The 27,400-nt window shown below is 38.1% G+C and overlaps 1 protein-coding gene across 8 annotated transcripts in view; it reads left to right on the top strand.

The window, feature by feature from the left end:
- The window catches only part of PAX6 (paired box 6), a 34,178-nt gene extending 8,282 nt beyond the window's left edge, over positions 1–25,896 (top strand). Inside the window, exons 1-14 of one of the 8 annotated variants that reach the window (XM_073576310.1) lie at positions 1,224–1,384; positions 1,534–1,701; positions 4,206–4,271; positions 4,993–5,053; positions 7,762–7,892; positions 8,346–8,387; positions 8,480–8,695; positions 9,091–9,256; positions 17,911–18,069; positions 18,353–18,435; positions 18,770–18,920; positions 21,907–22,022; positions 24,201–24,351; positions 24,671–25,896. In XM_073576310.1, coding sequence (XP_073432411.1) covers positions 5,044–5,053; positions 7,762–7,892; positions 8,346–8,387; positions 8,480–8,695; positions 9,091–9,256; positions 17,911–18,069; positions 18,353–18,435; positions 18,770–18,920; positions 21,907–22,022; positions 24,201–24,351; positions 24,671–24,756 — 1,311 coding nt within the window. In that variant the 5' untranslated portion in view covers positions 1,224–1,384; positions 1,534–1,701; positions 4,206–4,271; positions 4,993–5,043 and the 3' untranslated portion in view covers positions 24,757–25,896. Of the gene's footprint in view, positions 1–1,222; positions 1,385–1,533; positions 1,702–4,205; positions 4,272–4,992; positions 5,054–7,280; positions 7,340–7,761; positions 7,893–8,345; positions 8,388–8,479; positions 8,696–9,090; positions 9,257–17,910; positions 18,070–18,352; positions 18,436–18,769; positions 18,921–21,906; positions 22,023–24,200; positions 24,352–24,670 lie in introns of those variants that run through there. The other 7 variants (XM_073576311.1, XM_073576316.1, XM_073576313.1 and 4 more) reach the window with 7 other exon arrangements.
- The last annotated feature ends 1,504 nt before the right edge of the window (positions 25,897–27,400 follow it).

The raw sequence follows: 27,400 nt of genomic DNA, 5'->3' as shown, positions 1-27,400 counted from the left end.
GTATACAAATTTATATATATCTGTCTATATACATGTAATATATTTATATATATATATGTTTGTGTGTGTTTCATGCTTTCTATACATATAAAAGTATCAGCATTTAGCACAAGCCCAGCATCCATAGCACAAGATCTACTGGAACAGCAGAGCTGAATTTGTACTGCAGCCATTCCTTTCAGACCCCACACTGACAGTCAGTGAGCTGAGCTCGGCTTCCTCTGTATATACTATTTCAGCACATATCACGGACATATATATAATGCTTCTTCTTGCATTACCTGGGGGAAAACAGAATTCATTCCACTCTGAAGAAGATTGCACAATTATCTCGCAAAAAGGTAAAAGTGACTCTCAAATTTGATGACGTCTTAGGTTAAAGAAAAAAAATAGTTGGGTCAACAATGACACGTGGAGGAAGTTTGTGATTGTTTGCCGAGGACACTTAAGGCGACTCAGTGAGTACACTTAGTGAGTGGAGAATTTGCTCCTGGGGTCTTGGGACGGGGTCTTCTTTAAAACAAAAAAAAGGAAAAGCCTGTCGTTCTTACATGGCTGGGGGCAATTCCCAGCTTACAATACTCCTGTCTCCCAAATATTTATGCTCTTAACATGTGAATGATATTTTGCTGATCCCTATTGTCTACCGAGGCTTTTTCTCTCCAAAATGCAAATGTCCCGCATTCACGGTGTAAAAGGCCCTTTTACAACAAAAACGCAGCTTACAAGGAAAATTATTTCACTCCTAGTGAGAGGAGGAGTGCACATTCACAGCGGCGTCACTCGAAAAAGGAACACGACTTGTCAGGTAGTGATACCTTCTAGTGGATCAGAGGAGTCAGTAACAAAATAGATAAAAAAATAGGAAGAAAAAAATAAATGGGGGGTATCCTCCGTCTTCAAAGTTGCACTGAAGAGCCATCTTTTTTAGTCCTGGAGAAATGTTGTGAGTGCAATCCAATCATGAAATTTTGAATGTGCTTCACAAATTGTGTGACACACCCGCGCGCTCGCACACACGCACACGCGTGCACACGCAGTTATAAGGAGAGCAATCAGTACACAACAAAAATCTGTGCCGTGAAAAAAAAAAAATCAAGTGTATTCATATTGAAAGAAAGGAGCCAATGGAGGCATGTACCGGGGGAGCAGCCAATGGGCATGTGCAGGGCTAGCCCCGCTGCTTTGCATAAAGCAATATTTTGTGTGTGGAGTAGTCAGTGCATTTGCATGTCTAGAGTGATTAGTGGGTTTGAAAGCAAAGCCCAAGCACAGCCTCATTTCCCGCTCTGGTGGTGGAGGAGAAGCAGGAGGAGGAAGTGTTTTACTGGGACATGATGACAGGGGTCAGCCTTTACTAATGGGCCAGTGAAGAACAGTGGAGGTGAGGCAACAAGGAGCAAGCACACATACATTAATACACATGAGGCATCACCAATCAGTATAGGTGTGCACGGTGCCTGTGCACTGCTCTCACACACTCCCTGCCTCCCTGACAGCTCTTCTTATTGTCAATCTCTATCTCCTCCTCAGAATCTAACCAACAACAGCAAGGAGGCTCATCCCTGGGAGACAGAGAAGGAGAGAAAGGGGAGCTGCTTCATCCTTCCTGGGCACTACAAAATAAATCAGCAACTCTTTATTAAGCAACAGCACACCAATTACCGAGAGGAGCCTGCAAACCTAGGATGCCTCTTCCAGGTGAGCTGCCGTGCAAGCTGCGAGGCTCCCGGACTGTGCCCACGCCATGTCTTGCCTGCACAGTTTTACTTCTTTTGGCACAGTGTCTCTAACTTTGACTTGATACAGGAAAGATGTATATCTTTGTACCATGCTAGCCAGTGGATAGAAAAATATTCAGAATAGAGAGTCCTCAGTGGTTGATACCTTTTAATGGCTAACTGAAAAGATGGTAATACATTGCAAGCTTTCGAGACTACTCAGGTCTCTTCATCAGGCTAACTTTGACTTGTGCAGCCATAGAGCAAGACACATTGCTATAGAGAGGGCAGCAATGCTCATGATTATATGTCGTAGAGCTTTGTGTATATGGAAGATTTTGGATATATAGTTAATAATTCAATTTACAAGGCGCTACCGGGAATATCCTAAACAGCCATCATTGTAAATGGCCAATGTATATATATATGTTTACTTTTTTCTCTTTGGAGATTTTAGAACTACCACGTGTAGACATCCATCTAACATATATCATATATATTTGTAAATATATGAAATGACCATGGTATAAAGTAATCTGCTGCTCCAAATTGAAGCCAACAATCTCCTTTAGAGCTCATCTTAATTTTCACCAAATCCAGAATGATCTTGCCCTGCCTTTACTTAGCGATGTAACCCCCCTTGTGATGTGTGTATTGGGCGAGCACTGATCGCCTGATCATCCACTAGGCTGCACATTTATGGTGTGATCGGAGAAAGTTTGTGGCTTTGTGCTATGTAAATACAGAGGGATTCACACTCCACATAAGCAGGTGATGTACAAGTTATCACCGCCCTTACATTCTGAGGTGGAGTGAACAGACGGATTTGTTTATTTACCTGTAGAGATAATTCTGAAAGTCTCTGAAGTTTGTGGAAGCAGATTTGTTACATGGTATCACTCAGTATTGTTGGTACATATTGCTGTAATGTATCGGTTGTCACTTGTTACATTGTGGTCAATTGATTATTAGAATTATTGAAATATTGTTTCTGTGTTACACTTTATTATAAAGAATTAATTTTCTCCATTGTAATAAACATCTATTGTAAAGGATACAACATAACACAAGGTGCATTTCTTTAGCACTGCTGCACATTGTATCAATGCCAGTGCTATGACAAGGCCATGCCTGTTGCTATTTGCACAAATTGGTTTTACAATTAGCAAGATTGCTGAAAAAGCTCCTGGTAAAATGACTATTTAGTGGTATTTTAGGAAGGTTATGCTTTTACTCGATTTACAGAATAAATTGACTCTGCAAACTGTACGCTCCATGGATTAAGCATGTTGTTATAAGTGAGATTAGTGGTGTTCTGTGCAGGAGTCTTCCAAGGGATATGCTTGGTTACCCAGAAAAAAAAGTGTTTACAAATCAGTGCCATGTCCTCAGCCACCGGCCCCAGTCCTGTAAAAGAAGAGGGCTGGAATATGAAGGAAACTGATCACACTGCTGCATTATTAATATCTATCACTGGAAATATTTACCAATTACCTGCCAGTTGTGAGTCACGTTTATGGTTCCATGATGGTGCCTAAAAGTTTCCAAATATTAATTTGGGATATTAATATTAATTTTCCATATAAAAGAAGCACAGCAGCACTTTTGAAGAGCCAGGCAAACGCTTATTTTTATTTCATTTTATGCGACCATCATCCCCTTTTTACTCCTTATTACTGAAACCGTCCAATGCCTTGTCTTTTGTAATTGTCTATTGCCAATTGAGCTCCCCACAGAGCTGTTGTTTGCCTTTAACAAACCCCTAACAACTCGCACCAGTAACACAATTACCTTCCAAAAAATATTCATAGAATTAAATGCTATTTTCCTATTTTATTGCTAAATATCTGCTACAACATTGTGGCCATAATACCAAACAGGAACAGTGAACTGAGGGAAAAAAGGGAATATTTGCTTTAAGTTTTATCCTAGAAATGGGCTGTTGCCTTTGCTTTGCATTCATAGACTTTGGTTTTGGGTAGATGGTGCAGAATGAAAATCATTGTAGGCTTTGTTAAGCAGCCTCACCCCCTCCTGGTTTTACTTTTTAAAGCCAGATCGACAACGTGTGTCATTGTACAGTCAGCGACGGAAAGATCTAAACTGCTAAAACTTAAAACTTACTCGCAGAAAAAAGAAGCTTCAAATTTTAAAACCGACGATCAGCCCTCGCCCAGCTGTTAGCGCAACTCCTTATCTAATTAGCAGGCAACACTCTGGTTTCTATGGTAATACTTTGCCCTATAATTATTTTTCCCCTAAAATATTGAAATCTTTAAAAAAAAAAGATTTTTTTTACAGCGTTTATTTTTAATTTAAAAAAAAAAAACAACAGAAAAACAAATTTGAGGAAAAAAAAAAAAACTCCAGAGTGATTCATGCTTTCCTGGACAATTGTGGAAAAGTTTGTAACACAATTGTACTGATATTTTTTCATGTATTTTTTCTCAATCTAATTCGCCTCTTCTTTTTTTTTTGCCTTAGAGGAAGGATACTAGGAGCAGATGCTGAAGTGTGTACTGCATTTGGGAGAGGAAAAGCAAATATCAGGTAAGACTCCGAAAACAAAAAATCTTGATCACTTTTGTTATAATATATATTTATATATATATATATATATATACACACACACACACACCCCATGTATATATATATATATATATATATATATATATATTAATTAGCGCCACAGTAACATTTGCATATACTTTAAATCAAATTATATATATATATATATATATATATACATATACATACAATGTCAGAATGTTATGTGTGAGTTAAAATATATTGCATGTTAATATATATGTGTGTATATATATAGATATATATGTATATACGGGTGTGTGTCGATATATATATGTATATAAATAGATATATGTGTATATACATATATATACACATATATGTAGATATAAATATACAGTATATATACACACAAACATATACATATATAAACACACATTATATATATAATTGCAAATATTTCTGAATAAAATCTTAATAATGTAATTATCAATAATGATTGATAATTTTTAGGCACATGATTATATTTTTAGACACATAGTTTAATATACTTATTCATTTACACTCTTTGTTAATCTATGGTAGCACCTTTTTAGAAATTACAATACATTTTTTTTTTACAAAACGTTTTAAGCCACAATATCTTTAAAAAGAAACGGTGCAATAGCATTGACTCTTCTGCTCGCTGACGGACGTATAAAAGCTGCTTTTTTAATTAATAGGAAATGTGTTTATTTATTAATAGAATCCCTTGGAGTCACCACGTGGGAATTTACTGCAGATCATCGCCACCACCATGCAGAACAGTAAGTAATGAATCACTAAGGAATAAATGCTATTAGCCTATTGTTTTATCTGAGGGGCATCAATCAATTAAAGTGGGTGATTTATTTTATGACCCCTCTAATATTTTACTGAGCGCTTGTTAAGAGACTTGGGCTAAATTGTCCCAGTTATTTACAATGGCAGCTGGTAGTAGAGGAGCTTTGCAGGAAGGGTTCTTTTTATGGCTGATGATTTCGTTTGGGTTCTATTTGCTTCTGAATGTATTAGTCTCTTACAGATCTGATTAAACTTTTAGTATTGTTGTTAAACTATTAGTATTGTTGTCTCCACTTTTTTGGGCTTCAGACTAAATGGTCGTCACTTGGGGCCATTATTCGTAAAGTGGATTCAGCTTTGTCTTTGGAAATTGGCTGGGAAATATAATTTGTTTAGCTTACTATCAAGTAGCTATTTTTTTAATATTAAGTCGTCTCAAGATATTTGGGAGAAATCTTGTCAGTGCTTAAATAGATTTTACAATGATCTATGTCCATATATCTATCTTCATCTCTCTTCACATGAGAGGTCTTGTTAAACTATAGTTAATACTTTGATAGAATTTCATAAATTTCTGATTGGCTCCAAAACATTGGTTTCCAAGAAAGAGTATTTTTGATATCCTGAAATAAACATCTGTTTGCACCCATTATATATATATATATATATATACACACACACACATTTGTGTGTTTGGTGTAGTTTTCTCTTTATCCTTTTTTATTTCTTACTGTTGTGTATATTGCTGTGTCCATTATATTTCAAGATGTTTGGTTGGTAAATGGTCAATGATGTGTAGAACTTTGTGCCAATCTGTGCATCCTATAAAGTAGCATTGTTAGAGGGATGTGCAGCATTTGTGAAAGTTGCCGTTACAGCGGTGCCTTGTGTTCTGCTCGGAGGTGTCCTGCATTGACTAAGCCTCTTTTTTTCTGTGTAAAGGTCACTATTAGTATCTTTGTAGCTTTATGTGACAACAATTCCTGGGTGTATAAAATTCAAGGAGTCCAAATCAACACCATATGCTTTCTTATCAGCCGCCTAGGAGTGGCTAATGATTGCCACGGAGGCAGCTCTACAGCCTTCCCTTGGGAAATCACATCTTGATTAAGGCTTTAACCTTTTAAGTGAAATTTTAGTATTTCACCATTGTCAGTGTCAATTTTTAAGTTGATAAATGGTCTTTGCAAATGACATTCCTGTAGGGGATGAAAGCCGAACACTGGTCCCTGCAAATCCTAATAATAAGAGGAGCTGTCTTGTAGACAAGTCTATATGGACACGTTCGAATGCCTAGATCCTGTGAAATGCTAGATGCCCCAAATAAATTTTTTCATTGCATTATAAAGTACATATTTATTAGATAGAATATAGAGTTTGGGATTTATAATAAAAACTAAGATTTATCGACTTGTAGGACCATCATGGAGCTGGTTGTTATGGGCCAAATTGAGGTGTAGAGATTTGAAAGATTACTATATGTGATATGTGAGTGGGTATCTTTTGGTAGGTTTTGGATGTCATATATTGGCAAACGATTCCTTTAGAAGGTCTGGATTTTCAAAACCATATCTTGGGGTGAATATTTAAGGTGTCAACCAAACCCTATAGAAAATTACAGTAATAATATAAAGTGGATGTCAGAAGTAATCCAGGCTTCCTCATTTGTGGTGTTCATCCAGATCCCCCAGCCTCCCTCTCTACCTTGAAATAAAATGTGTCTTTTCCTTAAAGTAACTAGTGTTAGCCTTATCTCCATCCTGAGTGATCTCCAAATCCGGATAGAAAGGGTCGTTTTTATCATACTACCATTTGTCCTGACGATGCAATTTTCAAAAGCAGAGCACTGTCATAAAGTGACATGTCTGCCACAAGTACTTCAAATGATCTTTTCAATTAGCCTTCCATGCATGATCTGGGGCGACTTCCGCCTATTTCCAGAAATTAAGCTCAAACTTGACGTGCAGCTAGCTTTATTTTAAAGACAAATGTCACAAAGACTCATCATACTTTCCCCCTTCTTCTATATTTGGTGCTTATTTATTTGCTAAGAAGCCAGAGCCTCCTGCAAGTCCATTTATTATCAGTAGTCTGCAAGCTGAGGAGCACACACATCTCCTTGCTTCGTTCTTCTCCAGGGAAACTGTCTCAGCTCTGAGACTTCAGGTTTGAGGATTCTTTTTTTTTTTTTTTTTAATGAAGTAAACTACTATAATATCTCAGCACAAAGGAAGGGGAGCTCCAGCCCATGTCTGAAGAGGACTCTCAGGGTATTTATGAGACCTTCTCTGTAGAGTAGAGTCTGAACTCTGCCACTTCTTGTGCCATTTCTTTGCATTAGTTAAAGTGGTCATTGCCATTGGAACCTTTTGTGGTTTTTGTGCGAATGATGATGTTATTCGATGGTGAGGTTGGAATTGTTTTTCTGTTTGATGTAATTAGCTGGAAGCTACTTGTTTTTTTTGTGGAATTGAAAAGAAGGTTTTGGAATTTGTAGAGGTAGATGGTTGAAAATGTTTGGTGTTTTTTCATATTTATTAGTTATGGATCTTCAAATATTTGGCATTTATTGAATACATCTAGGTCAATTATAACTGTCTGCAGGGTGCACCCCCACTGTGGCTCGGGGGTGCATGATATTTTGGTGGTGTCACAGAGTAATATAGTAGTTGTTACTATGTTTTATTCTCAGGTCACAGTGGAGTGAATCAGCTCGGTGGAGTGTTTGTAAACGGTAGACCCTTGCCAGATTCTACCAGGCAGAAGATAGTGGAGTTGGCACACAGTGGAGCAAGACCTTGTGATATTTCAAGAATCTTGCAGGTGAAAATGCTTCTTGCTTCCCAACTGCTCTGATTTTATATTGATGCCCATCTGTTACCATTCTATCCCCTCCTCTATCGATATATAAATATTTCTCCAGCTTATTAATACATCTGCTTATCAAAAATTATCCCAATTTTTTTTATTAAATTTTAAATAATAATATTAATACATTGGCTTGATGCCATTTAATATGCTGCACCCTAGATCAAATTAGATTCTCATGTTTTGGCTCTGATTAAACCCAAGCTATTCCTACACCATAGAATATATAGGAGGATTAGGCAGATTTAAATAGGAAATTAATAATATTTTAAAATGTTTTCTAATATTTAGACGATGAGTTTCTAGGGCCATAAATGTAATTCTAAAAATAAAAAAAAAAAGAAAATAAGAAAAAAAAGAAACAGACATAAGTTCTCATACCATTGAAGGTATATTTTTGTATTATAGAGCCATGCAGATGCAAAAGTGCCAGTGCTGGATAGTCAAAACGTAAGCTTGTCATTGTTTAATGCCTTCTATAAAATTGTACTATTGTCTTGAAATTATTAATAATGTGATTTGTTGTTTGTTTCTCCGTACAGGTGTCAAACGGTTGTGTGAGTAAGATATTAGGGAGATATTACGAGACTGGATCCATCAGACCAAGAGCCATCGGGGGAAGCAAGCCTAGGGTGGCCACTCCGGAGGTGGTCAGCAAAATAGCCCAATATAAAAGAGAGTGCCCCTCCATCTTTGCCTGGGAGATCCGAGACAGGTTACTGTCTGAAGGCGTCTGCACTAACGATAACATCCCCAGTGTAAGTTACTGTTCTCAATGGAGACGCACTCAACGTGTTATATAGGGTTGTGGGGATGTACCCACAAAACGGCATCACTTACATTGAAAGGAGAGTTCTGTTCTGAGCATCGTAACTAACGGCAGAACATCTCTTGTTAAGTCGTCTCTTCTTATTGAAGAGTTATAGTCATAGAAGGAAAAATGTCACAACAATTGTAAGCTAAATCCCATTCATCATCCCTGATAAAATGCATTGGGCATAATATACTAACAATCAGCCTCGATGGAGGGCATCATCCATTCAGACCCCTACGGCACGGAGATCGTGGACTGTACATATAGTACACAGTGAGATAATGGTCACATCCAGGACGAGAGCTCATAACCTTATGCCCATCACTATTCATCCTGCAGGTATCATCAATAAACAGAGTATTGCGCAACCTGGCTAGCGAGAAGCAACAGATGGGCGCAGATGGCATGTATGACAAGCTGAGGATGCTGAACGGACAAACAGGGAGTTGGGGTACCCGGCCTGGATGGTATCCGGGTACATCAGTGCCAGGCCAGCCTACACAAGGTAAATATTTATGCATGTTCGATATTGTACGCGGGATGTAGACACGAGGGTCTGAGGATGCGTTAACGCTAAATATTGTAATGGAATTATAATTAGGCTACGTGCTAGCGGGGTCTTAACTGCAAAGCATGATTATACATGTGGACTGGAACGCTGCAGCGCTATTGTAGTCATTTTGGAGAATATACGTAAGATTAAGATGGTGGCTCATAATGGATCTGAGCTATCCTCGTGAGTGTGTAAGGACGACTATGTTATACGAGGGGTTAATTACGTGTTGTAATCATTTGCAAATACAATAATTTGAACATAAAATATTTGCAAGGATTTGCATGAGCTGAATTTTGATTGTGCAAAATTGTAGCACTTAAAATCTGTACTTTCAAGCCATGTTGGTACGAGTTTATTGATTTACTGTTATACTGGCATCATAGGATAAGTACTGTATGTAATGCTGGATGTCCATACATTGGCGAGAAGTTTGTCAGATGTAGCAGAGCTGAGACGGTTATGTGGTAAAACACACATAGCAATGCCAGGGAAACGATATTATTTGACCTTAATGCTCTCATGACAAGAATGGTCAAATTACCATCTGTATGTATAAGGCAGCGGTTTAATGGCTGAACGCTGATTTTATCGGAGGATTATGATCATGGGATTGGGGATAAATGGATTTATTTCCAAGGCTCACATGGACTGTAATTGGTTGCGAGGTAATAATCCTTAGCCGATATCTCAAAGGTAGTAGATGTGGCGCAGTATTGTCGTGGCGCATTATTCCAGACAAGGTAGCAGAGTAGACCCCGTCCAAGGAATATGCCCAGTATCTGCCACAATAGATGTTTCTGTCACACATAAGAATTAGTTATGGGAAGAAGAATTCTGTGCCGATGTAATTGCTCATTAGAGATCGTTTTGTTTCTCATTAAGGAGACATGAATAAAGCATCTAGTTGGAGGGGCAGCTGTAGAAATGTTTCACAGGAGACCCTTGGACACGATACGTCTCCGCTTGCCAATTAGAAAAACAATATAAGAAGAAGGGGGCTAAGATGGGAAAGTGGGGCTCCCCGAGTATCCTGATTAGTCCCAGCACTGCTGAGCCTGATATTATGTGTCACCTAATATTCCTTCACATTGTCATGAATGGGGCTGCCAGGTCCCCACATCTCACGTCAGGAGGTCAGCTGAGGTCCTAAAATGGTCACTTATTAATATAGTTTTCGAAAATATTTGGCTCAATGAGTGTCCAGATATGATGCGACTTGTCCTACACAAAAAAAAGCCGCAATAAGCCACTTTTGTACATTTACAGATGAAGCAGGGCAGAGTTTCTCATTTAGCACGAAAGATTGTTACTCTAGGTCGTTATTGGGCTTTGGCTGTAAACCTAAAAAATTGGGATGGAAAAAATATTATTTAGTTCATGGTTGGAAAGGAATATTGTTTTAATGCGAGTACAACACAATCATTTCTAAAAGTTTATTAGGAGCGATGTTTACAATGGAAAAAGGCGAAATGTGTATGCAAGTAATAGAGAGGCTGGAAATCATTTCTAGAGGCAGCCTTCTGGATAAGAGAGCTATTGGCTGTGAGTTAATTAACAAAATATCTAAAAGCGCAATACATAGAATGTATGCTTAGATATTAGATATATTTACAACACGACAGATCTACACACACAAGAGATAGAAAATGGAGAGAGATTGGGTAGATGATATCATTTATTCGCTGTGAGTTAGAAATAAGTGCGGTACACAATAGATGCATGGGATGCATGCTTATATATATAGTATCTACAATACGATCATATATCTACATATATTGCAGCTATGGTGGACAGATATGATAGATGACAGATAGACGTACTGACAGATATAGGATACATAGACAGATGTGATAGATAATGTGATGGATATTTCCATAAATGTGTGATTGATATGTATAAAAAAGGGAATAGCGGCGCTCTAATTCCAAAAATGATGTGTTTATTAGTCCAACATGACAATGTTTCGGTCCATGTGTGAAACTTTCTCAAGCCAAGGCAAGTAAGGTTCACACATGAGCTGAAACGTTTGCATGTGGGATTAATAAACACATCATTTTTTGGGGAATTAGAGCGCTGCTATTCCCTTTCATATCTATAGGATTGGGCTGTGTCTGGGAAGCGTTGCACCCACACATCGGATGGCTAGTGCTGCATCTCATTTTGCCTTTCTAGATATATAGGTAGATATATAGAAATGGGATAGATAGTTAATAGATAGATAAATAGATAGAAAGATTAGATAGATAGATAGATAATAGATGGATAGCTGATAGATAAATATGTGATAGAAATGTGATAGATACATATGTGATAATTATGTATGTGATCTATAGATATGTGATAAATAGATAATAGATAATAGATAAATAGATAGATAAATAATAGATAGATAGATAGATAATAGATAAATAGACAAATAATAGAGAGATAGATAACAGATAAATAGATAGATAGATGATAATTAGATATAGATAGATGATAGAACATATAAGATTGGAGAGATGGTTGGATGGGATAAATGGATAGATATATGATATTTATATGATAGATAGATAAATAATGGATAGATGATAGATGATAATAGGTAGATATAGATGATAGATATTAGGTAGATAGATAGATAATAGATAGATGGATAGATAAATAGATAGATAGAAAAAAGATAGATAGATAATAGATAGAGAGAGAGATAATAGATAGATAATATATAGATGGATAGATAATAGATAGATAGGATAGATAATAGATAGATAGGATAGATAATAGATAGATGATAGATAGATAGATAGATAGATAGATAAAAGATAGATAGATAATAGATAGAGAGAGATAATAGATAGATAATATATAGATGGATAGATAGATAATAGATAGATAGGATAGATAATAGATAGATAGGATAGATAATAGATAGATGATAGATAGATAGATAGATAGATAGATAAAAGATAGATAGATAATAGAGAGAGATAATAGATAGATAATATATAGATGGATAGATAGATAATGGATAGATAATAGATAGATAGGATAGATAATAGATAGATAATAGATAGATGATAGATAGATAGATAGATAGATACATAGACAGACTACATTTATCTTTGAGAAGGAAATACTCGAAACATCTCCACTAAACCCCTTGGAAGATGCAGGTGCCTCAGTCCTTTCTTCCTCTCCTCCTTACTCTTTGGCTGATGTACTTTTCTTGCCCGAGGACATTACTGCTCCCTAAGAGGCCATTACTGAGGAAGCATAAGGCAGGCTGGGGCCTCACAGGGCATAAATATGTTCCCAATATTGCCAACACCCTGGGCACAGAGCTCTCCATAATAGACATGAAAGGGTCCGCTCAGTCCAGGGAGAGAATTACGCAGCTCTTTACTGACGACTCAGACACTTTTGTAACTTTACCCCCTCAGATAAGACTATAAAGCTTCTATTTAGGATTCAGCCATTTTCCCCCGCGCACTGAGGCGCCATGTTGTGTGCTCCTTGGAAGCTGCTGAGTTACTGTCTGATGTTACTGGGTTTCCGCCTCACTGATTAAGACACTAAGAAACTCAGGAATGAGTCTAATTTCCCAGAGCCTTTCTCTCCTGTGTCTTCTTCCAGGGAGTAAATCCCATACATGACACACTCACACAGGCAGGCGCGTCAGCTGCTCCGGCTGCGGGATAATAGTGGCGCGCAGTCACTACAGTCTTTCTATGGATTATCCTGAGCAGTCCATTCACTCCCCAACTCCATTCTATACAGACCTTAAACCAGATATCTTAATTGAGTGTCACGTATATGTAACTCTATATGCCGGAGCGCTGGAGGGGACTGACGTGTGAGCACCCGATAAGGCCGCGGCTGCACAACATGGCGCAGGAAGGGCTATTGGTGACTCCTGGGACAAAACTAATATGTGATTATACTTACACAGCTTTTCCGATGCAACAAATCAATTGTTATTTTCACATTATTTGGGGCAAAAAAGTTGTATGACTAAGAAATCCCACCTGGATGCACCAACGAAAAGCAAACATGCCACAAATCACATGTATGTCACATATGTGTACAACTCAATGTGCTTGCACCACTGAAGTACCACGACAAAAGATTTATATCCTGACACTCCAGCACGTCCTGAGACAGCAGGAGGCCAGACACTAATTTGTGATTACTATGTCTGTAGGACTACACTGACACTGCTGTACATGAGCAGCTTAACACTATATACAGAGTGCACTTGTGTTGTGTTGCAGAAAGAATTCGTAGCCTAGGATTTCATTACAAATGTTGGACCATATGGCTTCTGCAGCCTGTATGTATCACTGTACATATTCAGATGCAGAATGATTCAAAAGTCACATCTGGCAGTGAGCTTGTCTGTTTGCAAAACCTGTAACTTTCTCTCTTCTCAAAGCTGATTTTTGACCAAACTTGAACTTTAAGTATTTTAAATTTGAGATCAAGCAACCTACAAGAGAGTTCACTAGAAGAGAGAGAATGGCCACAGAGCCTGCCATCCAATCAGCTCACCGACTGTTTACTCAATTTTGCAGTCTGCTATGTACTGTGATGCATACAGGCTGTAGAATCCAGACGGTCCAAAAATTTTAATGGACCCATACTGCAAAATGATAATTAGGTAAAAAAAAAAGCATCAAGAACCTGTCACTAGTATATCCATAAGCCAATCTGCAGATTGAAGTTTGATGGAGGCCAGTGCCGTCACTCACACCTGTATAAATGACTACTGCACAGACATGTAAGCACTATGGCCCCATTTATCATTTGCATGTTTTCTTTCAGTCAATTTTCTTTTTAACTTGTGGTGTTCAGTTATTTTGTGCTAAAGTCTTTTCAATCGTGCACGTAGTTCATGAATTGTGCATGGAATAAAAAATGCTCTCTCCTTTGGCTCTGACCAATTTTGTCACTTTTTAGCTTAAAATTTTGCAAAATTGCACCACAATATCTGGTGTACATAACATAGCTCCGGAGGAGGGCTGGAATACATTTCTGCTAAGTTTTGCGACTTTTCGAACAGTCGCATTTGATGAATTACACAATCAAACCTCTGGAAAAGCCACATTGGTGTAAAAAAAAAATCACAAAACAAAATGAACATAAAATGAACAAAAGATGAATTAAAAATAGCACAAATTGTTTGATAAATTTGTCGCAAATCAAAAAAATCACAAATTGAGAGATATTCACACCAAAAAAATGGTGAAAATGCAATGATGGACTAGGCTCTATGTTGGCATGCTCTGCATTGTGCCGACTCTACAGGGAAAGCAGGAGGCTGAATAGTGTAACCCCATATCCCTGCAGCATAGGGCAGACTCGTGCACAGATGCAGCAGTGCTGAATGTGTTATGTAAGACTTCGAGGTCACGTTGTCTGTGTCCTCCTCCTTCATACACAGGGTATATACTTTGTTGGGAGGATTAGGGGCGTATGAACCAATGTTGTCCAAGATGGAAACCAATATTATTGCCCGTCTGTATGTCATATATCCACGTGCCACTGGTCTCATCAGGGATGCCTGCAATGTACGAGTCTGCCAAAAACTGGTGAGGACCAGCGACGCATTGGCACGTGAGTGGCAGACAATTTAACATGTGGCTATTTCTTTACTTCAGTATATTCCTTATTGTCAGAGAGTTTTCAACAAGCTGGACAATTCCTTTAGATCCACTAAACAAACTTAGAGTTCAGAGAAGAACAAGCTAGATGACAAGTTCAGCACTGCTATATCTGACTGTTAGGCTGGGATCACACATGTGAGAAACTCGGCCGAGTCTCGCATGTTAATACCCATCACTGCCGCCGGCACTCGGGAGCGGAGCGAGCGGCTCCATGTATTGCTATGTGGCCGCACGTTCTTGTCCCAAGTGCCGGCGGCAATGCTGGGAATTAACATGCGAGACTCCACCGTGTTTATCACATGTCTGATCCTTGCCTTAGATTATACATAGAGCCCATAGGAGGTACGTAGGGAGCCAGGCCAAGGCAAACCATAGCCCTTACTCCTATGAGCTGGGTTATATTACATCTCTCCAGTGGGATGATGGGGGGAGATGCGGAGGACGGGCAACAGTCATGAGCCGTCATATCCTGCTACATCGCATTGTGATGGCATGGACTAACACCAGCAAGGAGCTCCAGTTTCCTCTGATATCGCCCGCTATGTCATTGTGTTGTTCATTGCTTATGGAAAATGAACGCTAGACCCAAAGTCTGACATTTTTTCATTTAAAGAAACAAAGTTGCCTACATTTTAGTGTTCTCTGGTAGCAGCCATGAGTCAGACTGCAGTGTTCTTCACTGGAATTGGAGAAATACGAGTTATGAAGTCCTCAGACATGAGCACACTAGCGTCCTCGGATAGACCCTAGTGTAAAATATTACGTTTTCCCCTGACACTGCATGTTTCAGACCTGTCAAATCGCTGGACTCCTATTACCATTAGATCTGTGATTTACAGTCTTGGGAGTAGGTTTTAAGCCTAATTTTTTTTACATCAAATTTTACATGAAATCCATGCTTTATATTCACTTTTCTTACGTTGGTTCTGGACGCGTAGTTTGCAACAAACCGTTCTAAAATAATGTAAAAAGAAAAAAAAATAATTGCACATCCGTTATGGTGCACCAAGTGTTTTTGGCCTTTCAGACGTCAGTTATACGGCCCCAAGCTCCAGCTCTGCGGGGAAAGTTGCTTTCCTGCCTACAATCACGCTTCTAGCGTTAGTGGCAGAACATTTAGGAGGAACACATAGATAGACACTTGTGGGTTAACATGTGAGTTGAAGCTTATCTAATGTTAACGGAGTACTTTTCCGCCTTTTTTTTTCCCCTCTCGCTGCTGAGTAAATAGTTGGAGTGTATGTAGTTATCCCATTGACACATTTAGGTATTTTTTTCTTCCTATAGAAAGTTACAAAAAAATCCTATATAGCTTTGAGGAGGCCAGGCTCGAGGACAGTGATTAATGATAGCTGCGCCTAAAGGTTAACATACTTGCCTAACAGTCTGTTGACTGGACCCCTTGTGATACAATGTAGATCACTGCGAGATTGAAGAGAATCCTTTTGTTCTTCGCCTCGATTGTGTCCTCAAAATTCTACCCACGGAAGTTTGCCAATCCCTCTAGCCCGAGTGTTTAATAGTTTCTCTTACTCTGCTGCCATTGTGCGCTGTTGAAAAGCAGCTCCGATTCTATTCATGTGTTGGTGGTCATCTCAATAGGTCTACAAACGTCCATATGGTCCTCACTGTAGATGAATCCCTACATTTAAATGGAAGGGAATGTTGGGGTTTTAAAACATTTCAAAGTGTTTGAAAGAAACCCACCAGATTCTGTCACAATTCTCTTAACCCTTTGAAGGCAACACTATTGTGTTAGAATATTCCTGTGATGTTAATTCCCATAATATTTAATTACAAAAGGTGCAAATTCTTTCAAGCAATAAGGGTCAATATTTTTCTCTTTTCCTTTGGGTTTTTTTCCCTTAAATTAGAAAACACACACCAACCACCGTATTGTTGCATACTTCGATTAAACAAAAAGATTTACATAGGAGGTTCAACAAAAATAAATTTAAAAAAATACTACTATTTATTGGATTGTGGGGCTGGAATAATCTTATTTTTCCCCCCAATCATCTATTAGATATTTTTTCCATTTTAAATAAGAGTTGTGATATGAGAATTTTTTTTTTATGTACCGCCATTAAGTCATGTACTCACCATAAATCTAAAGTTACAGTGTGGTACTGAAGTCGTTACATTAACTTCTAAAACAAAAATTATACAGTCATTTTTGAAGAAATCCCACTTTTCTTGTGCACCGTATTACAAACAATGGACAGTCCCTTTATCTAAATATAAAATTCAATTTTCTGCAATTATAGGCTGTTCTTACTGATGATATAATTACAACTGTTCATGTAATAGGTGTCAGGGAATTGCACACTCGTACAATGGTTGAATAAAATTGTAGAACAATGCACGCACTTCTAAATTCAGAACCTTTAAAACATGAAATTGGCTGTGTGGAAGTCAAATCTATCGAAAAAGAAAAACTAGATAAATATTTCTTTTTCGAGATTACAAGCTCTGTTTGAGTTCTTAATCACATTTTCAGCAAACCTATCAGCATTTAATTGATTAAAATTGCTGATTATAGAACATTTTAGGGAAGTATTAACGGGGCGAAATGCTTGTTACCTGCCGCAAAGAGTTTGCCAATAATTATGAATTTGGATTTGTTAATTTAAGTCGCCTTCTCCACTTTTTCTGAAACATGAAATAATTTGCTAATTTAAGTCGCCTTCTCCACTTTTTCTGAAACATGAAATAATTTGCTAATTTAAGTCGCCTTCTCCACTTTTTCTGAAATATTAAATATTTCAAGACATTAAACTTAGCTTTGAAGTTCTGATTGCTACTGATTTACAATCTTTTGGTAATTTTTTATCATCTCCGTAATAAGTAAAAATAAAAATTGGAAGTACAAGATATATATTTTTTAGACAGAACTCACTGTAATAGAGTCAATGTTGGAAAACTTTTATTGAGTTTAACTTGCCCGCTCTGTCCTAGATGGATGCCCACAGCAAGAAGGAGGTGCGGAAAACACCAACTCCATCAGTTCTAATGGGGAAGACTCAGATGAAGCACAAATGAGGCTTCAATTGAAACGGAAACTTCAAAGGAACAGAACTTCATTCACCCAGGAACAAATAGAGGCTCTAGAAAAAGGTATATGCCATTTTATGGAAGTGACTGCAAATATATCATTAATGGAGGGAATATTTATTTTAAAATATTATCTTTTTTTCTTTAAATGCCTGGGTATATGTAATAAAATGCACTGTGGGATCTGACTGCCATGTATACAGACACTCCTGTCTTGGTGGAGAAGAAAAAAAAACTGTAGAACAGGGGCCATAAGAGCGCATCCTCTAATTGGGGATGTTTAATAGCTTTGATAATGAAACCTGCATATTTCTCTTAACTAACCTGTTCCTTTGTGTGCTTGCAGAATTTGAACGAACCCATTATCCTGATGTGTTTGCCAGAGAAAGATTAGCTGCCAAAATAGATTTGCCAGAAGCTAGGATACAGGTAACTGTTACTATGTAATTAAATAAGATGTTTGACCTCCAGTGTAAAATGCATCACATTTATGTTCAAGCACAACAGTCATGTAGATAAGTGAGGGACTCGCAATATCTCGTTTTATTTATAGATCCCGCACATTAAATAGAATGAGAGGACGTATGTAACCAACAGCAATGTCTTCCATATTCAATAATTAGTTGGATCCTTTAAAAGGTTCCACAAGGGTTAAGTACTTTCAAATATCCCATTTATTATACAACCTGTCCCCACAAAATGGACTTATTTTTACTATAAGATCATCACCCGATCACTCAGTAGGTCTCTTTTTTACTAACAGGTATGGTTTTCAAATCGGCGAGCAAAATGGAGAAGAGAAGAAAAGCTACGAAACCAGAGACGACAAGCCAGTAATACGCCGAGTCACATTCCTATCAGTAGTAGTTTCAGCACAAGCGTTTACCAGCCGATCCCACAACCAACTACTCCAGGTCAGTACATGGACTGGAAAAATGTAAAATGTCTTCTCAATGCCAATTTACCAATGAGGCCCAAATCTAGTAAAACTTTTCCTCCAGATTTAAACTTCAATTTTATTCCCTCAATTATTCATGGGGAACATTGTAGAGTTCTTTAAAGTTCAGTGTTTTGAAATCTCAAAAGGCCACTTCAGTTTGGACAATTGAAAAACTATGATTTTTTTAGACTACCAAGACGTTTTCACTGTCAAAATCTATTCTAAGGGCTGTTTCAGTAAGTTGTATGCTTGACATAAGAATAAGGGGAGTGCACACAATCTTTTTGCCGATTATTTGGAGTGGTGGAAACTGAGTGCAAATAAAAAGTTTTTGATGAGTTTACAGTTTTGGAGTAATACTGGAGAGTTTAAACCCAGTTTCTGCTCCAAATACACCTAAAAAACCCGCAACATTGTAATTTAGAGTAAGGCCGGGATCACACTACCATGTGTGATGCGAGAAACTTGCACAAGTCTTTCGCATCAACACCCGAAACTGCCGCCGCCACTCAGGACTGGAGCTGCGGCTGCATGTATTTCTATGCTGCAGCTGCAGCTCCGGTCCTGAGTGCCAGCGGTAGCGCCAGGTGTTGATGCGAGAGACTCGTGCGAGTTTCTCGCATCACACACAGTAGTGTGATCCCGGCCTAAGAGTTAATTCTGACACTAACATTTAAGAATTAAAATAACTGTTAAATGATGAAACAAGGTTGAGTAAAATCAGGGATGTAAAGACCAAAAAACTCCTGGAGGAAAAAAATGGTAATATCACTAATGAGAGGGGAAGCAAAACTAACTCTTCTACCCGCTACCTCCCACATTCGGCATGCATTACCATCTCTATGTCAAATGTATTCATTTGGGGAAATATAATTTGTAGCGATGAGTCTTTTGAATTTCGAATTCACCAGGTTTGCAGATTTTTTTTCCCAAAACTTCAAATTGCAGTGAATTGATTTGAGGCAAATCACAAGTACTTCTATTTTTCTGAAATATGTACATAACACTCTGAGGTCTACTAGGCCTGTAGCTAACTTATTCAAGTGCTTTAAAGGGAATCTGTCACCTCATTTTTGCCCTATGAGATGTGGCCACCGCCATCAGGGGCTTCTCTACAGCATTCTGTAATGCTGTAGTTAAGCCCTCGATGTAACCTGAAAGGTAAGAAAAACGAGTTAGATTATACTCACCCAGGGGTCCGGTCCTGTCCGGCGCCTCCCATCTTCTAGCGATGAGGTCCTCTTCCTTACTTCTGCAGCGGCTCCTGCGCAGGCATACTATATCTGCCCTGTTGAAGGCAGAGCAGAGTACTGCAGTGTGCAGGCGCCAGGAAAGGTCAGAGAGGTCCAGCGCCTGCGCACTGCAGTACTTTACTCTGCCCTCATCAGGGCAGATAAAGTATGCCTGCGCAGGAGCCGCCACAGAAGTAAGAAGGAGGACGTCATCGCTAGAAGATGGGAGGCACCGGACCGGACCGCGACACCCATCGGACCGGACCCCCGGGTGAGTATAATCTAACTTGTTTTTCTTATCTTTCAGGTTACATCGGGGGCTTATCTACAGCATTACAGAATGCTATCACCAATATTCCCAAAAAATTATGGATATAACAATATCACCTCTTTAACTCCAGATACAATGCTATAATACACAATTCTTTCTAGCTAATTATAGCAGAAAAAACGAGTATTTAGGAAAAAATATATAATACAATTTAGATAAGCCCATTGTGAATGGACAATTATATACTGCGGCCAGTCCTTAGCCTGTGGCCCAAATAGCGATGCATGTAGATAAACTATACACTGTACTTACATCTAATAAGTGGTAGAGGATTCCCCAAGCCTGCCGCCCCAACGCGCGTTTCACCGCTTATCCAGTTTGTATAGCTTATTTGCCGGCACTGGAAGATCGTATGATACTTTATTGTCAGTGTAGTGATTAGTTCCATTTGCACAAAGCACGCTTTGCACTTTAGACGTGGCCTGATTATGTAATGAGCCTATTCACAAAGTTGAAAATTTGCATTACATATGTTAATATTGAAATACTTCAGGATGCTTGTATGCTGATAGTATATGGTTTCAGCTATTTTACATTATCTGTACTGTCTATTTTTGGATTAACCCCTTGTGAGCCTGTATAGTGGGAAACTCTGTTTATTATGTATATTTTTAATATATTTCAATAAAATTGTTTATATATTTTTTCCTAAATACTCGTTGTTTTTTCTGCTATAATTAGCTAGAAAGAATTGTGTATTATAGCATTACAGAATGCTGTAGATAAGCCCCTGATGGTGGTGGCCGCATCTCATAGGCCAAAAATGAGGTGACAGATTCCCTTTAAAGCAAGTATAGCTTTATCAAAGTCAAAGTGACCTTTACATATATGACTATATAGATAAATGAATGGTAACTGTGCTGTAAAACACACTGTCTGTACAGTTTATTCAGTGTTTTATGGCTTCCTTTTATAATGGCTAAACTGTGAAATGTGACATCCTCTCACAATCCAGATTCACCATAAAATGGTGGCTACATTCCCTGCTTCTGCTTTTATAGAGTCTGTGATAGTCCATTTTGATTGGCTGTGATGTGATAGCACGCCTGGGTCTTGTGAGCCTTTTCTGGTTTATAGCACCTTTTGCAATGTGTAAAATGGAGGCGGTCATTTTAGCCAATTCTCATAAATTGTATCTCAGATTGTTTGAATTGACTAGTTTCAGTGCATTGCTAAACATTTGACACAAATTCAATTCAAATTGAATCGATCTGCCCATCTCTAATGAGATTTCTTGTCATTAGACCAGAATACAGTCAATAATTACATAGTTTATCTTTTATAAGCATCTATGTTAGACTGTACAGTTGTAAAAAACGTATTATCATGGCAGGAAGAATGAAATCCATGCTAAAAGTGATAATGTATTATAATAAAGTCACTCTCTCTCCGCGCAGTGTCATCATTCACATCAGGCTCTATGCTGGGAAGAACAGATACAGCTCTTACTAACACATACAGCGCGCTGCCACCTATGCCTAGCTTCACCATGGCAAACAACCTTCCTATGCAAGTGAGTATGCTCATGAGCTTTGCAAAAACTCAAATTCCAATATACAATTGTAATATACACATGCATTAAGCAAAACTTAGTAAGCCACCACAAGTGAGACATTACGGAAATTCAAAGAACAGAATTAACAAGATACAAGCCATATTTTCTGGGCAAGCAATGTATAATTTGCCAATGTTGCTAATATATTCAACATATCCATTTAATATAGTATCAGGAATGTTACACTTGTTTAGAACCCATTTTTTACAAAAAATATTCCTTTATGAGCGTGAATTTATATCAGATTTCTCATTAGCTTTTCTAATTCTCAAAATATTATATTTGGAATTTACACTATTTTTACACCAATTACATTAATAGTTCAATTTCAAGGTCCATATTTAGTCTGAACCTCACATATTTCTTATGAAATAACTATAGAATTGTACGATGATGGTCCATACTGGTTAGTTTAGTAATATAATAAGAGGTTGGGGTGGTTAAGGTTCTGGAATGGGCCTTAGTGCAATTCGATCTCCCATTTTTCTTCTCTATTTGATCACTTTCCCAGCCGATGACCAAATTTTTCAGATTCTCATATGAAACCACTAATTACTTTTCGAGATAGACATCTAGGATGGATTGTCAACTTTTAAGTTACATATTATATACCCTTCCAATTGATGTTTCATGACAAGCTGCACCTGCCCTGTGTACCCTATAACTGGACCTCAGTAAGAATATAAATTCAATTATTCTTAATGTAATGACTGAAACATAGAACTGAAGACCTGCACCATAAAATTAGTTGAAATATTTACCCATCCTTCATTTTTTCGTGTATGACAGTATGGTTGCTGGAGCATTACTGCAACTTTTTATGGATTAATGGAGTAATTGCAATTCTAACTTTTCATTTTGGGTTCGGTAAAAAGGGCACAGAGTTTGGAACATTAGAAAACACATTAAATCCCCAGAAATAATCTGCATCTTCTTGCTAGGCCGATCACATATTACCTTTAGCCATATGCCACGGTCATACTTATTAGAATTTGAATAAACCATTTGTCAGCTGTCTTCACCCATAATATTGGTTTTAAAATGTAAGAGTTGTCCAAGATTATTTAAAAAAAAAATGGCCTCCTCTACTTCTTCCAAAAATTGCATCCTATCTAGTCTATCAATGTATTGTGTCCAGTACACCCGCTTCAGTCCTATTCACTTCAAGGTGCATGAGCGGCAGCACCGGAGATAGCAAAGACACGGGGCTGGTGTTTTTAAAAGAATAAAAACAGATCTTTTTTTTAGTAATCTTGAATCACCACTTTCAGACCCATTTAATAAAGACATCAAATAGGTGTCTTACAAGTCAACTTGAATTACTTAAAGGGGCTTTCCACTACTGGACATCTCCAGCTAATCCATTCAGGATCAAGTGTTGTTACTGCCGCTGTTTACGGAAAGTGACAAGACTTGTTGTGCCCCATGCCGGCTTCGGTCTTTACTCTCTCATCAGAGTAGATATTGGCTCTGGCGAAATATTGCCGATTTGCAACCAAAGAGCTGCGTCTCATTTGCTGCAACTGGCACGTGACACAAGTCAGCTCACTCTCTGGGAACAGCGGCATTGACATTGCAGGAACTATGCCACTGCAGGAGGAGACTATACATTGTTTTTATTAGGATCATGAATTGAGTAAGCTGGGGTTGCTCAAGTAGTGGACAACACATTTAAAGTAAAGTTTGGCTATTAAAATGTACTGACAATACATGGGTCTCTTCTTTCTCTGAGCAATTTAATTTTTACACTTGTATCATTTCATCAATAGCTCCTGTCCCTTGTATAAAACAAAATAAGATTTTCACTTACCGGTACTAACATTGATGCTGGGCCGTGCACTACCAGCCATTTGTTACCTGTCCTTTGTTGCAGTTAATCTCCTAAACATGAGGTGCATGCCCCATACATGATGACAATATATCTACCAACTATTGATAGACTCAAATCTCCTTAAATATGCAACCAGAGATGGAAATTAAGTTTATTTACAGACGCAGTGATCTTTGTAGGCACATACATACAGACACACTTTAATTTTTGCACTGGGCAGATGTTGGATACAGGAGGTGCAGTGATTGTGTTTATACATCACAGATGGCACTGAGCAGTAATATTGCTTTTCTTTCTTCTTCCAGCCCCCTGTACCCAGCCAGACCTCCTCCTACTCATGCATGCTGCCCACAAGTCCATCTGTAAATGGGCGGAGCTATGATACATACACACCTCCCCACATGCAGACACACATGAACAGCCAATCAATGGGCACCTCTGGCACAACTTCAACAGGTAGGCATTCCATTATTTTCCACCCTCTCACTCCTCATACACAGCCACTCCCGACTAAGATAGCCACACATTCATACACCAAGTAGCGACTGCACCTTTGCAGCTCTACTGTTCATAGATATGTGGAAAATTATAAAAAAAAAATAAAAACGTAAATCACATTCTGTACACAATGCATGCTCAAAATCAAGCCCTGCATCCTAATGACAGTTCCTATGAATGTCCTAAAACCACAAAGTGCATGAGATGTGTATTGTGATATACAAAAAAAAACAAAATAATGTGAAATTATAACTTGTACCTTTTGTATTTTTCTTAGGTCTCATTTCCCCTGGAGTGTCAGTCCCAGTACAAGTACCCGGCAGTGAACCTGACATGTCTCAGTACTGGCCAAGACTACAGTAAAAACCGTGTTAATTTAACCAATGACTTTATGGAGAACAGTTGGATGTTCAGCAGTATTTTATAAAAAAAACAAAACGGAGAACTTTCTTGGATTATAATAAAAAAAAGACTTATCGGCACAGAAGCTGTGCTCTGATAATATTGGGAAAGACTGCACAAACGGACATTTGCACATTCAGAGCATTATATCATTTGGATCAAATCTTCATTTTGAAATCCAAACTTTTATCCATGTGATGTACTCTTTGTAAACTGACTTTGTTAATTAATGATGGACAGAACAACACTGGTTGGGTGGAAGGATCTGCTCTCCGATAGTCATAATTGCTTTTGAATTGTTTTTTCTTCTTTTTTTTTAATTTTTCTTTTAAATGGAAGCCATGATCAAGCCACGAAAGATTTATCGAGATATATCAACCCCCAGGGTTTGTCCGGGAACACTCCACATTTTTATCGCAATTCCTCGGGCCAGTTGCCGAAAAAAGCATAACAAAAATTCTATTTAAAAAGACCTTCTCCTTAGAATCCCTCCACTCATTGGTACTCCCCAAAGGTTGATGTATAATCCCCAAAACAAAAAAAGGAAAAATGAAGAGAGATGTTTGGTAGATGAAAGGTAGATTATGTCTTTGATATAATCCAATTTGTTTTGTGTCAAAATGTTCTTTTTTTGTCTTCCCTAGAAATCTCCCAGAATGATTTCTATAATAAAGTTAATTTCATTTATATTTGACAAGGATACTGTATAGATGTTTTATACACTTTTTCATGCATCATATTTTTTTTCTTGGTCAGCAGGTCGTTTAATTGTTCCTAGATAGATTGTATAAAATGTTCACAGTCCAATCATTCTTGTGCATATAGATCATTCCTTATACCGATTAAAAGTGCTTGCAAGAGTTTTCAACTTAAGTGTTTTCAAGTTGTTCACAAGTACATATCAAAATTAACCATTGTTGATTGTAAAAAAAAAACCATACCAAAGCCTTTGTATTTCCTTTGTTATATATTTTTTTCATTTAAACCTTTAGCGTGGTGTTGAAAATTTTTGTTACCGGTATTGGACGTCAAGTCCGCTTTGTTTTAATTGTAATTTATTTTTAAATAAATTAGGGCAACTGAAAGATTGTGCTGTACAAATGTCCAACTCCGATTGATGAACTTTTTCATTTTAATGGAACGTGTGCTGAGCATATGCACAATTTATAGTAACTAGGGTCCTTGTTAGACTGAGTTATGTTATAAGGTGAGCTTAGTTCTTTGACTAAGGTATGGCAACACAGCTGTATAGTACTTAAGTCTATGGTCTGGGTCTCAGTGAAAAATCTGTTTTCCTGCTATTATGTGTCTTTTATCAAGACGGTGTCTTCTTGGGTGGAAGGTGAGTTACTGGCTCAGACATCAAGACATGTGCAACGACTAACGCTCCACTTTGTATGCTCGTAAAATGCCAAAACACGGAAGATTATTATTAGTCGTATATGGATTCTATAGTGATTTGACCCATTACTTTCTGTGATTTCACAATATCCAAAATAGGCTTAATTTGTTGCTTTAAAAGCCTAGTTTTACTCCTGTGGATTAACTCAAAAATAAAGTGGAATTTCTCTACCGTCTCCATTGGACAAAAGTTCAATGTGATGCCCTTAAATGGGGTTTCGCATGAACAAAGGTATTTTTAATCAACATTTTAATCAATAAGTCTTTGAATTATAAGTTCCACAATTGGATGTGTTAAAAAAATGTTCCTGTGCTGAGATAATCTTATAAATGTGCTCCTGCTGTGCACTGTGTAATGGCTGTGTCTGACCGTACAGGGACATGGTCTGATCATACCACAGCTCCTGGGCAGGGGAAGAAGCAAAATAGAGGGTATAGACATTACAACAGGGGATGACAGCTGATTCTTTTTGTGAGGCAAAACATTTCACTGCCTATTTTTAAGCAATGTTTTATCTCAAAGTAGGAATCAGCGGTTTTCCTGTGCTGCAATGTCTGCATACTCTCTTTTGCTTCCTCTCCTGCCCAGGAGCTGTGGTAAGATCAGACCATGTCCCTGTAAGGTCAGACACAGCCATTACACAGTACACAGCAGGAGCACATTTATAAGGCTAGGTTCACATTAGCGTTTGTGTGGGGAGCGTTCCATCTGCAGGTGCATGTCAAAACGCATGCAAACGCATGTTGACGCCGTGTTTTTTTATCCGCATCAGCATACGCATGACGGCAAAAAAAACGCTGCGTTTGCATGTGTTTTTTGCATGTGTTTTTTCCATGCATTTGCATTTTTTCAGCGCATGCGTTCGGAGAATTTCCTGACACAAGCCACACCCAATGGGCGTGTCTCATTTTCCGGACATGATTATGTGAAAAATACATGTGTTTCAAATGCATGTGTACGCATGTCCTTGCATACCCATGCATTCCCATAGACAGTAGCGCATTTATTTGACACACTCATCCGCATGCGCATGAATGCGTGTATTTGATGGATTTTTGCCGCTTCCAAAAATCCAACATGATGCGTCCGCCGGACCCCACCGCACACCGAAAAACAACGCATGACTATGCAAATGCATGCGAATTGATGCAAATGCATGCCCCTGCGTACACCATGTTAAAGATAGGGAAACATGATGCATGC

This window comes from Dendrobates tinctorius, unplaced genomic scaffold (assembly GCF_039654945.1).
Source record: "Dendrobates tinctorius isolate UK_male_01 unplaced genomic scaffold, ASM3965494v1 ptg000048l, whole genome shotgun sequence".
Taxonomy (NCBI): Eukaryota; Metazoa; Chordata; class Amphibia; order Anura; family Dendrobatidae; genus Dendrobates; species Dendrobates tinctorius.
This window is presented reverse-complemented; position numbering and strand designations above follow the sequence as displayed.